This window comes from Podarcis liolepis, assembly GCF_965112155.1.
Source record: "Podarcis liolepis genome assembly, chromosome: 4".
NCBI lineage: Eukaryota > Metazoa > Chordata > Lepidosauria > Squamata > Lacertidae > Podarcis > Podarcis liolepis.
The window spans coordinates 51,098,139-51,111,764 of record NC_139558.1 but is presented as its reverse complement, the minus strand read 5'-3'; the positions used below and the strand labels follow the sequence as shown (position 1 = coordinate 51,111,764).

Below are 13,626 nucleotides of genomic sequence, written 5' to 3'. Positions count from 1 at the left end.
AGTCTTGAGCAAGTGTGCCTTAGTTTCATCCAAACCGCATTACTGCAATGCACTGCATGTAGTGCTGTCATCTTGGAGAAGTGTCCAGAAACCTCAGCAGCTTCAGAACATGGCAGGCAGAAATCTTGGACTACCCTTTTTGCAGCAGCTTAATGGACCTCCTGCCTATTTCCAGCTTCAATTCAAAGTCCTGGTTATGATCTTTAGAGCCTTGGGCACCATCTCTCATCTAAGCATGACCATTCATTAAGCTCAACAGGGGGGTGCTCTCTGCGTGCTCTGCCAACATCTGCAAAGGCCTCCCTGCAAGAAGTGAAGTTACAGGGAACCAGGCAGAGGGCCTTCCCTGTGGAATGCCCTCCCAGCAGATGTCAAGGAAATAAACAGCTATCTGACTTTTAGAAGACATCTGAAGGCAGCCCTGTTTAGGGGGGGGGTTTAATGTTTGATGTTTTATTGTGTTTTTATATTCTGTTGGGAGTCACCCAATGGGCAGGGTATTATTATCATAATCATCATCTGAGGGATGTGTGACTGGAATGCAAGACAGGGCCTTGTCCGTGGTTGCACCACTCGGGGTTTGTTCAGAATGCTAATTGTCAAGGGAGGGATTTTTATCAAGACTGCAGGGAAGATTGAAACCTCACCTCACCTGCATGCTGTGCTCTGATGATTATTACACACACACACACACACACTCACACTCACACACACACACACAGAGAGAGAGAGAGAGAGAGCCCTCTGATAATTTGTTTTTAAAAAGAAGAAAACCAGAATATGATTGCTTATCATGTCATTATGTAACATGTAGTTAGGCCTTCTTTCAGACTCCTCTGAGAAGTGCTCTCCATTTGAATTGCCTGCCAAGTAGGAAGCAGGAGCAAATCTCCCACACATTGTTTCCTGTCTATGTACAGTGCTGTTTGCCTCAGCAATGATACATACTATGGTGATTTTAGAACTTGGACCGATGGCACTTCCAGATGACATGCTGATTGCGCATTCATCCTGATTCGTTTGCAGGAAGGTTAGACCACGTTGGCTGTTTAAGGAGCATCCATTTGGAACCCTTTGCCAGAGAGGTTGGATGACGTTGTGCCAAAGCATGTCTTACCCAGCACTTTCCAGTCCACTTCTCCATCCCTTTCCTCATCACAAAATAATCCAATCTTCTGCATGTACTATGTCTGAGCACCTTGAGCTCCTTGCAGGGAAGGTGGGATATAAATAAAATTTAAAAAGTAAGTGAGTTTGTCATATAACTCCTCCCAGTCACTTGTAGTTGCACAACCTGAATTTGTCAGTATGTGATTGGATTCCACTTTTTAAAAAAGCAAAAAACAGCAGGCTGTATTATGTTCTTAATGGTCAGGGTGAGGGATTTAGTCAACCATGTGTGTTACTTCACGTAATAACTGCCCTTTTGTTTTATTTTATGGAGCACCTTTGCTGCTGCGAAGGAACCTGTCTGTGCCCTAAGGCAAGCATTAGAGGCCTGCACTTTAACTATTCACTGAGACAAGTCAGGCAAGCTCGGCCCTCCAGATGTTTTGGGACTACAATTCCCATCATCCCTGACCACTGGTCCTGCTAGCTAGGAATCATGGGAGTTGTAGGCCAAAAACATCTGGAGGGCCGAATTTACCTATGCTTGTGCTAGTGACAGGGCCTTTTAAGTGGTGGCTCCTATTTTCAGTGGTGTCCCCATCCATTGTGATGTGTGCTTGGCTCCATCCCTTGAGGATCCATTTATTTGGGGCTGTCTTTGAGCAGTTTTATTAATCATGCTTCTTGCTTATACATGATTGTTGTTTAGGTTTTACAGTTTTATTCTATTGGCTTGGACTTGATAGCAATTTTTCTGCAGGCCGAAGAGTGTTTTAGAGGGTGTGTTAAGCGACTTATTGTTGCTGATCTTTCTCTTTTTGTGATAAGTTTTAGTTTTGTTATTTCAATGTCATTTGTGATTTATTGTATCGTATCTGAAAGCCACCTTGAAGAGACCTAATGTGGACAAAGACACAAAGAATTATATTTGGTGATGCTTCTTTGGACAAATCAAAGTGCACTTCCCAGCTATATTTATATGTGGGGAAGGGGGAATACATAGTGATCTAGCTCATTAAGGTTGCCAACTCTTTTTCTGGCAGGGTTCCTGTGTCTTTTAACAGGCGTAGGAAAAGAAGTAGAAATTCAGGTGGCAAAGCTTACCCCAGGCTGCACCTGCTGAATTTCCACTTCTTACATAGCTGTAAGTTGGCAACCTTAATGAGCGAGATCACGACCCCCCTCCCTTCTTTGGGAAATACACAAGTGGGACCCTGTCATGAAAATAAAAATTGGCAACCCCTATAATTCCCAGAGAAGCTTGAGAGTGATGCCAATAAAAATTGTAGAGCATTCTGCAAATAAAAAAATGATATTTTTATATAAGTAGCTGCATTCATTGGAAGATTGTTCCCATTTCACAGATAGTGATATGAGGTCTAGAAATTAAGTAAACAGTTACTGTTGATGCAAGGGAAAGGGACCTTTGTCTCTTTAAGACAAGAGGAACTGCTAGTCGTATATCTTTACTGTGTTGTGGGGTTATAAAAGCATACGTCTTCGTTCTTTTATTACATCTATAAACATCAGGCTGCAGTTGACTGTTCCCTGGATTAGAATGTCCTAGCACTTTAAGTGAGTTTTGACAGCGAGAGGGAGGGAAAGTAGTACTTCTAGGGGTGGGTTTTTTCCCTTTCTTTTCTTTTTTTTAAAGTGGATTCTTTTTATAGGAGCTTGTCACTTTCTTGTAAGCTTCAGCCGCCGCAAAAGTTCTGAGAGGCAATGAAACCAGGATATACCGGGTTCAGAGTTTGTTCTTCTTTGGCCTGTGTATAACATTCTGCTGTTTGTGAACGGTAAGCAGAAAGGAAAGTTTCGTGGTTTTGTTGAACACATTATTTATTTGAGTTCAGCCATTTGATTTCCAGCAGAGGTTTAAGCTGCTTTTTTAAAAAAAAGTGAAAGCTATTTACTTATCTAGAACCAGTCTTTCTGTTTACTGTTCTGATTGCTGCATTTTAACAAAAATGAAACAAAGTGCTTAACTTTTCAACTTAAAATGAAACAAATTGCTGCTTAACAAAAATGAAACAAAGTGAAACAATGAGGGTCTTGTATTTTAGTTGTATTTGGATCTACTTTGATTTTGTGCTTTTGAAGCTTTGCTGGATTATTCCAATTTTGAGGTTCGTAGTAGCTAAAATAGAATATTTGCAAAAAGTAGGGGTGGGGGACAGAGTGATATACCTTATTATGTGCATCAGGACAACGAGAGAAGGCATGCCTTAATAAGAGCTGTAGCCAACTGGAATATTTTTTAAATATTAGAATGCAATAATTCATCAGATATATGATAATTCAACTGTGTATTAATCTCATGAATATCTTCTTAGTATTTCCCCCCATTAAGACTAGAGAGAACAAATGCAGGAAATTGCTACTTTAATTTTATCCTTGCATTATGATCTGGGCTTAGTAGCATTCAAAATATGGTTGAGTTTTACTTGAGCTGTTAATTTTGCTCTTACATAGAACACTGCAATCTGACTTTTAATATTTAAAAGCAAATTAAAACAAGTAATTTTGTATTAAACATCACATTTTCTAAAATAAGCAGCTGCAATAAGCTATAGCAGCAGTTCCCAAACTTTCTGAGTCGTAGAGCACTTTTTGGAAGAGAAATTTGTCATAGAGCACTATCGTCGTCCTTATGCCAAAGGCACATATTTATTTAATTTTCTTTCCAATTTCTTCATAGAGCACTTGGAGATGCTTTGCAGAGCACCAAGTGCTCCACGCAACGCAATTTGGAAACTGCTGATCTATTGTCTTTGGTTTATATTAGGAAGGTATATTATATACCTCTGATTACCATATCCTGGAGGCATGAAGCTTCCCAGAGTTGGCTACTGTTAGAGATACAATGTTGTTCTGATTCAGCATAAGCATTTCTTGCTTTAAAAATATCTGTGGTCTGTGCATGATTTTGAAGCGCTTTCTGGTGGTACATCTCTTCCAAGACCAACTTGCAATGCCTTCCATGCAGACAGAAATTACCTAAGCTATTGTACAAATGCAACCCTGTTCCTAGCTTAGGAAAGCCTGCCTCTCTGAAATAGCAACTAATTTTTTGGGGGTGGGGGGGTTGATTCTAATAGATACATGCACATGAAACTGTTGTATCAGAATGTATCCTCCATATACATTTCCTCAAAGTGTCTGGCAAATCCCTCATGGCCAGCCGTGATGTGCTCCAGGAATCTGCCCCAAGTGCAGGGTAGCATATCCACAAGGGTAACTAGACCACAAGGAACGACTCTGCTGGCTGACTCCTCAGGGATGTGATGGATGCAGCAAAGTATGACTTCATTGCTGACCTCACTGCTGCACAGTGGGCACAATTATGTATCCTATTATGTGTTGGATCAGCTTCATAGCAAGGTTTCAACCTTCATCCATCCCACTCCTTCAACCGTAGCTCCTCAAAATACCAAGGAGAATTGCAATCTCCATGGTCCCAATTATGTCAGTGGCCCTAGGAATCTCACTGTTCCACAGTGAAATAGAAGCACCGAGAGGATCACTTGGTCAAGCCACTGTAATGTCCCCCAGAGCCATCAGAAATCCATTAGAATTTATCAACCTCCAAGAGTGGACCACCCCAAGCGGTCCCTTTCTCCTGCAGGATGCAAGACCAAACCTTACCAGGAAGTGGTCTGACCATGACAATAGGGCAGCATCTAGCCCTCCTGTTTCCAGACCACCACCCTTCCCACTTGGAGCAAAGGCCAAACCAAGGATGTCCCTTGCTCCGTCCTATAGGGCACATTACAGAGCAAGATTGCACTGTGTTATAAGAAAAACTTGCTCCTTTTCCCTTTTGGGGTACCCAAGAGCCCTTATAGAGTCCTTAAGTGGGTTCACTATCGGTAGGAGAAAATAACAGAGGCCAACCAGAGAATATTGAGAAGCAAGGCAGCTAGTAAGCCTGATCTTTATTAAACTGTTGCAACAGGGTGCTTGCTCCCCCCCCCCCCACGCAGGAGGGAGGAGGAACCCAGAACCATGGTGTGTAAGCCCTTATATAGACTTTTGAAATTACCACCCTGTAGCTCAAGTAGCTTAAGACTACCCCCCAATACATCAGTCATACATCACAGAAGAGGCAGTCTACAGCAGAATCCTGTCTGGCAGGAAACCAGTTAATGGGTTTACCTCAGTGGTGTCCAAACTTTTTGAAGATTTGATGAAGTGAAGGGCCGTGAGGGCCAACCAGAGGGCCAAATTAGGCCCCCGAAATGGATTTTGGACATGCCTTGTTTACCTGGACAGCCTGGCCATTCTTTTGTGATGATAAATACATAATTCCTGAGTCCAGGTCACAGGCTTACCCTATTCATACACAAATGTGCCCTTAAGGCGGGATTTGTGAGCACAGAGACAATGGGGAGGCTTTTCCCGTTTCCTTCCAAACTGCAGCGTAATATTTGAGGCCACTGAAAGTGTCAAAATGGCTTTAGGACTGTTTTCCTGTACTGCTTCAGGCATGTGGTTTATATATTTATGTATGTGTTTGCCTGGTACATTTATGAACATTTATTTTATATCTGATAAATTCTCATAACAACTGCAAGACCAGAAAGGAGAAAGCAAGCAACTGTAATATTTTAAAATCATAATATTTATGATTAATAATAATCATTATTTATAAAGGACCTCAAAAGCTAGGTGCTGTCTGATGATTGAGTTAAAAAGAAGAAATCCTACCTGCAGTCTTGCAGTCAAAGATAATATAGGTATACAATGGGGAACCAAACTTTGCAGGCTTTGCAAATGCGGTGAGGAAAATTGAGCGAGAATAAGCGTTTGAAACATGAATAAAAGCACTTCAAACCAAAACAGTACAAGCTTTTTCTACGGCATGGTAATAGATCTAACAGATAACTTTCAGACCACAGGTATTGGAAACAAAACACCAGTGCTCTGGCTTTCAGGACTGCTAAACACAACTGAGAGAACCTGAGTAGCAGCACACCTTTGTTTCCTAATCCCCTGCGGTAGACAAAGTGGCTGAGAGTGTTTCTCCAGCTGGATGCAATGAGCAAGGAACAGCAAAGGGAAATTTGGGTTCTACTGAACAATGAATATACTGATAGGAGTTTATGGTTGCTAGACCTTTCCCTGGATTCAGTAAGTTTAATAATTTAATCAAAGTTTAGGGTGTTAAAATGTGTGCCAGACCACTGTAAACCCTGGATCTAACAAGTGTTAAAAGCTAATTAAGACAGCCAGAGATTAGAGAACTGGGAGCAATGTGAGTTGGAAGCTGAGAGTAGGGCATAATGGGACGGAGAAACAAAACAACAAGCAGGAGAGTCGGAGCAACGTTTGAGAGAAATGTTCGATGTCCCTTTGAATCCAAGGCTGTGGCTACAGGAAAAACCAGACCCTTTGGGAGTGTTAATGCTATGAATCCCTCAATCGTAGGCTCAGGTTGTATATATTCATAAATAACCCCAAGATCATAAAGACTCCACACAGTCTCTGCTGTGCCTCATTCCAAAGGCAAACACGAACCCTGGGTAAGTGCCTGGAACTCCTGGGCTTTCGTAGTGGTCAGAGATTGGTTTTGACGTGCAACAATACAGAGCTCTCATTGAAGAAACTTGCACAAACACTTTTGATCCTGAGGCCTTATTAGGTATTTTTATTTTTAAATATGATTGTTACACAGTTAGGCCTTTGTGTACCTCTTTTGCAAATGCAAAGTTTTTTCCATTACTTCCCCCAAAAAAACTGTGCAGGGAGAATTTAGGGTCAGTAGGCCAGGGCTGCCACAGCAGGATGAAGTGACCTGCTTTGGGGCACTGTGATGGGGAGATAGACGGAGGCAGAAAATAGTGGCTGAGATTTGCAGCAAGATTTTATTATTAATTATTATTATTATTATTATTATTATTATTATTATTATTATTATTATTCAAGTGTTGGCACTATAAGGGACCAGAGGGCACTATTTGGGACCATTTGGGGCAGCGTGCAGTATCATCTTGGAGGCTGCAGTAAATAATAATAATAAATTTAAAAGCTGCAAAATTTTCATACGACCCGTTTTCAGAAAAACTTTCCATGTGTTTGGGTACATTCATGAGCCCAGTCTGCAGTATAGGTAACCTGACCCTCTGCTTCAGCACCACAAAAAGCACTGTATTTCAAATGCAGTTGCCCTAAACTTTGTTAAACAGCAACTTGGGGGGGGGGGATTCCCTGGTCTTGAATGGGGTAACTGTGCCCCTGAAGGACCAGGTGCGCAGCCTGGGAGTCATTTTGGACTCACAGCTGTCCATGGAGGCGCAAGTTAACTCTGTGTCCAGGGCAGCTGTCTACCAGCTCCACCTGGTACGCAGGCTAAGACCCTATCTGCCCGCGGACTGCCTCGCCAGAGTGGTGCATGCTCTGGTTATCTCACGCTTGGACTATTGCAACGCACTCTACGTGGGGCTACCTTTGAAGGTGACCCGGAAACTGCAATTAATCCAGAATGCAGCAGCTAGACTGGTGACTGGGAGTGGCCGCCGGGACCACATAACACCGGTTCTGAGAGATCTGCATTGGCTCCCAGTACGTTTCCAAGCACAATTCAAAGTGTTGGTGCTGACCTTTAAAGCCCTAAACGGCCTCTGTCCTGTATACCTGAAGGAGCGTCTCCACCCCTATCGTTCAGCCCGGACACTAAGATCCAGCGCCGAGGGCCTTCTGGCGGTTCCCTCATTGCGAGAAGTAAGGTTACAGGGAACCAGACAGAGGGCCTTCTTGGTAGTGGCACCTGCCCTGTGGAACGCCCTCCCAGCAGATGTCAAAGCAATAAACAACTATTTTACTTTTAAAAGTCATCTGAAGGCAGCCCTCTTTAGGGAAGTTTTTAATATGTAACGCTGTACTGTTTTTAACACTGATTGGGAGCCGCCCAGAGTGGCTGGGGAAACTCTGCCAGATGGGCGGGGTATAAATAATAAATTATTATTATTATTACTTAGCCCAAGTCTGATCAGTGCTGATGAGAAACAGCAATGTAATTTACATATTAATCCTGTAAGGATAAAGCAAATGTTGAGGGTGACTTGTACCCCTTGGAACCCTTAAATTTCATTTAAACAGGCACCTGCTGTTAGTTTGTCTGAAGCAAGCTAATATCCTAGTCTTGATAAATCAGTGCAGTACCACTGCTGGCACATGTTCAGTTACCATCTGTAATAATCTCCAGATCATTCTCTAAAGTGCTGTTGCTTGGTTGCTGTACGTTTGATGTGTTGGCATTATAAGTTTCCTTCTGTGTCTCTTCTTTCTGAGTTTGGAGGATGGGGTGCAGCATCTGTAGGTCTAATTATCTTTCCCTCTCCTCATCCATTTCTGCATTAGTATTATATAAACATCTGAAGTCCTGTTCAGCATCTGAAGAGCTGCCATGTTCCTAGCTGATACCTCCATTCTGATCCTATTTATTTTCATTTTGAAAGATGTTTTTCAATGAAACCAATGGCTCCTATGCACTATCTGGTTCTCTAAGCAGATTTATTCAGAAGCAAGCCCCCATTCTTTTTCCACCAGTGGAACTTACTGTGTAGCAAGAGTGATTGGGACTGAAATCCCAAATGAGCTGTAAACCTGAATGCAGTCAAGTAAACACCTTTGAACACAATGGAATTTACTTATCAGCAAACATGCATAGAATTGCACTGCCTTGGTACAGAGTGCTTCAATTTATTATTTTGTTTCTTTATTTTAGGGTTGTTGCTTTTACCCTACACTTCAAAACAAATTAACTTCAAAATGAATTACAAAGGTAGCATGCACTAGAAAATTAAAAACAAAAACAAAAGTTGCTAAAATGAATGAACAATATCCTATAAATCACCAAACAGAAGCAGCACAGTTTGTGAATGGGAAGCATCAAATCATCAGCTGAGATAAAATAAACCAAATCAAAAAGTCTGTGACAAAATGAAGTGTGGCTTTACCTTGGCAGGAAAATGGCTTCAAAGTAAGTGTCAGACAAGTTTCTTTGCAGAGAGCACTCCATGGGCAGGGTGCCACAATCAAGGAGGTTTATTTCCTGTTAGCCATCTGTTGTACTTGAAACTGGCGCTGCGTTAGAAATCTCTCCCACTTTTTGTTAATTAACATACTCCAAAAAAAATTCAAAACTGCATTAAGAAAGTGTCAGAAAGAAGATTCTGGTGAAATCATCCTGGGTGGGAGGTATGGTTTTGTACTTGCCATACTTTCAATGTTGCCAAGGGCTGTTTGTGAGGACCCCTTCTTTCATTCTATAAATGGAAGCCTCTTTTGTAGGGGAAGGCATTTTTGAGAAATCAGATGACATGTTTTGGCACACCACTAATTCAGACAGTGGAGGTACTCAGAGGAGAGCTCTGCTGAAGACCTTTGAGTACAGGTAGCGGGTAATATTCAGCACTAATCCTTCTCAGAGGAGACCTATTGAAATTAATAAACAGTGGGTCTACTCTGCATAGGACTTGGTCGAATACAAGCCAGATGATTGTTTGGGTACCCTGCAGTTACTTTCTAAAATGCCCTCATAGCATGGTGATATAGTACCTTCTCTTTTACCTATAAGCAATTCATGAAGTGGTTTAAAGTTCGTAACCAGGTCCTGTTTATTGAACTTGCCTTCCAATTTGTTTGAACAAAGCTTGTACAAGGGACACACTGTATCTACTGTTTACTGAGCATCCATGCTGATTTGTGTGCACGAAGGTTATACAACTTCCCATAAATTAATTGTTATTCCACACTTTCTAGTGTGTTTTCGCATCACTTTCCTTACTTCAAAAGTCATTTTCTAAAAAGTAGTTTTTAAAAAGAGTCCCAGACCACTTTAATCTTCTCTAATTGCACAGATCTAAATTTGCCAACGTGCGACTGATCCCCTCCTGCAATACAGTAACAGTTTGGAGGCCGCCCAGGAATTTGTCAGGTTTTAATATCGTTGTAAATTTTGATTTGTTAGCTGCTTTGAGGTTCTTTGGAAAATTTGGTGGCATTATACGTCCATGAAATGAATGAAGCGCAGACATAATATGGCCATACTTTACATTCATCTAATTCAGCCTCACAGCAATAATTTGAAGTAGACTGTTGTTGTTTTCATTTTATAGAACAACTCAATGAGGGCAGGAGAAAAATGACTTTACCAGATTCAACCATCATATACATAGTACTATGATTTGAACCCATGTCCCAATCCAATATAGTATTCACAGAACCCTGTGTGCATTTCTTTTTTCTGCTAAACTAGTTTTCTTATCTCAACAAATAACTGGTAGGTGTAGCAGATTTTGTTCCCACTCTGCCTAGTACTAAATACCTTTATTCCTACAGGTGCTTACATATGCATTACTGAGAGGGAGAGGGAGGGGGGGAGAGAGAGAGAGAGAGAGAATAATTTGAGGAACTTTATGCATTTTTCTACTCTTTCCTTCCTCCTTTCACCCTTTTTAAAAATCTAAGCATGTGTACCTATTAATGAATAAGGTCATGTATTTGCTTGAGAATGGAAAGTGTATTTCACTGACTATCAAACTGTAGTGCTTAAAAGCACATTACGAGGGTGTTTTTGAATGGAAAAGCAAAATTGATGCCCCCCACTGCATATTGGAAATTGCTGTTACTTTCTGAAATGCTCTCATCGCATGCTGATAGAGCACCTCCTCTTTTACCTATAAGCCATTTATATTTGGTTAATCAGAGGTTTGGATAAGCTTGACTGCTGCCGCATAGAGAGGTTTGGGGGAATATATGCTGAATTCAGATTAACTGGAAGATTGGCATAATAAAGGTTTGCTGATTGTGCTTTAATGTAGTTGTTTCTTTTAGGGGTAAAAAGAAAGGCAAATGCAGTTCCCACTCCCCAATAATACCTTCAATATTCATATATGGAGTAAGGGGTTTCCCCCCCTAAGGTGACTATTATGAGTCTACATTGGTTTGGTTACATTGTTGAGAATGTCATTTATAAAGGCTATCCATCTTCACAATTCAGAGCACAATTTAGGCTGCAATCCTATACCTACTTACCTGGGATACTAGACTGACAATGGCAACTTTTTGCAAGTATTGATTGGACGAGGATAGCCAAGCTTATTTTCTTTGCTAAATATGCCATTTTTAAAAAAATTCTGTCTGTGTGGAAGCTGAAATAGGTCTGCTATCCTCCATCTTACATTCATTCGTCTCCCATTACTTTATATTTTAAATAGAAAAAGAGGAACTGTTCCAGAATTTGCTGGCGCAGGTGATCGAGCAATTCTCCAGGTAATATTTTTATGCAATAGTTTTAGTGTAATTATATTTCTCCTTGCATTCATTTCAACACTGCAGTCCCCAAACAGTTTGCTTTGAGATAAATGCGCCAGCTTTTCCCTCATTGTTCTGCATAGTGAATAGGGTATGCCTGAGTCATTTAAAAGTTTATACAGGCTAGTCAAGCAGAGAAAGATGAATTAATTGAAGGCTGCAATCCAGAACCCAATGGGATTTTCCAGTGACTAAACATGCAATGAATTCACTGGACTCCCCCCCCCCCCCATCTTGTAACTGAAAGGAAATAGAATTCATCTACGTATGCTGCATTTTGTAAGAGGGATGCAAAATTCCTAGCATTGTTCTAACTAAATAAGAGTGCTCAACTCCTTAGCTCCTTAATAAACCACTTACATGATTGCAAAATAAAATACTGTAAAGTAACATAAATGAAGCCACAGAGAAAATATAATTAATGCTGCTGGAATAAAGATCAGGTTATTATATTAAGAAAGGAAACATTAATTTACACATACAGACTCTTTAGAAATGTAAAGATAGACACACCAGCCCACACACCCTGTGTGTGAAACCCAGGAAAAACAGAGCTTCTAAAATGGAGGTCAGCTACTCCATTTATTTATTTCATGAAGGGAAGCTTTACATCCCATTAAAGTAAGCAACTACACATAGATCAAGATTCCCCTTTATGGCAATAGCTTGTTAGCACAGTGGGAATTCTGCTATTTGTATATTGGAATAATTTTGCCTATAGCTGATCACTAGACCAAAGCAACAACTTATTAATGGGGCATCTGCACTTACTGGGTTTAAAATAATAATAATGTATATTTAAATGGATTCAAAGTCTGAGTTTTATATTAATATTTTCCCCATCAACAGAATTCAGGTTTGTTATAAAGTCACTTATTTGTACAGCTATCAAAGATGTGCATGCATTCCTGTTTAATTTTTTTCTCCCTCCAGGGTATTTAAAATTGATGAACTGAAAACCGACGTAGATAATCACTTGGCAATGCTGGAAAAAAGAGTTGAATGTGAGTATTTTTTTAAAAAACAAAACATAAGCAATTGAAACCTGGAATTAATTTTGTGTCAGTTTGAGATGGTGCTGAGCCCCAGAGGTACAGATATATCTCATTAGGACCATTCCTCCTGCCTTTTATCTCTTGTAAGGTACAAAACTGGTATACTGAATAGTGAGGGGGTGAATCTACAAAATATAGAATTACTCGTTAAAGTAAAAGTCTCAATTTACATTTTGCTTCATTCTGTTACAAGGAATACCTGGAAAGAATTATATAGAGACCCACCTCCTGTAATTGCACCCAGTTTGTAAATCAATCCAATCCATTAAACTGGAAAGACTCAAGTCCCCAGACCAGGTTTAGGCTCCTGTGCATGCTTGACAAATGTAGCAACCTACGACACCCATACATCCTCCTTGAATTATGCCTCCTCTACTTTTTTCTTCCTACTTATTTTTTTTTTTCGGGGGGGGGGTGATGCTCTCAGGCTTCATTCTCATGCTGCTGCTCTCCCAGATATAAAAAGGGGAATGGGAGCTGTGCTCCTAAGACGGCCCATTTGCAGCACAAAAATGCATTTTGCTCAGTCCAGAATTGCTCATGCTTCTCCTCAACATACTGCTTTCAGTCCAGATTGATTCTCTACATCCTGCCACCCAGAAAGTTTACTTGATGCACATTTGAAAATCCTCCCTTTCATTAGGCTATTCAGAAGGAAGTGGTGATTACAACATTGTTGAGCAGGTGTTATTATTGTACAGGCTGCTTTTGATCTAGCTTTATTCTAGAACCTGCCATCCACAATGGTGGGTGCAGCTACTTGATACGTGTTTGAAAACCCTTCCCTTGGTTAGGTTACCCTCATCGTTTCCTCCCTGCACTTTCCTCCAGATGAATGCATAAGATGCTGGTGGTTGCCATCTTGGTAGACACTCAGCCATAATGCCATTGGTCAAGTGTGAATACACACAAACACCCCTATTGCTGGGACTTCTTACACCTGTTTTCACCTGTTGTCAACTGGGCACACTGGGGGTAATAATGTAGATTCAATCTGTAATGACCTTTTATTTTTGGAATGAAACCAGTTTCTCAAGAAGCACTTCTCAGGGCAAAAAAAAAATATGCAGTAGATCAAGATTGATGGCTTTTGGCAAAGATATAATTCTCTTGACTCCTACCTGCATTTCATAGGCTGGCTACT

General features: G+C 40.8%; 1 protein-coding gene across 7 annotated transcripts in view; it reads left to right on the top strand.

The window, feature by feature from the left end:
- PDE9A (phosphodiesterase 9A) overlaps window positions 1–13,626 on the top strand; it is a 66,418-nt gene that overhangs the window by 25,200 nt on the left and 27,592 nt on the right. For 5 of the 7 annotated variants that reach the window (XM_083500476.1, XM_083500478.1, XM_083500477.1 and 2 more), the window contains 2 exons: window positions 11,331–11,385; window positions 12,361–12,431. In XM_083500476.1, the coding sequence (XP_083356602.1) occupies window positions 11,331–11,385; window positions 12,361–12,431 (126 nt within the window). Of the gene's footprint in view, window positions 1–2,623; window positions 2,907–11,330; window positions 11,386–12,360; window positions 12,432–13,626 lie in introns of those variants that run through there. The other 2 variants (XM_083500479.1, XM_083500482.1) reach the window with 2 other exon arrangements.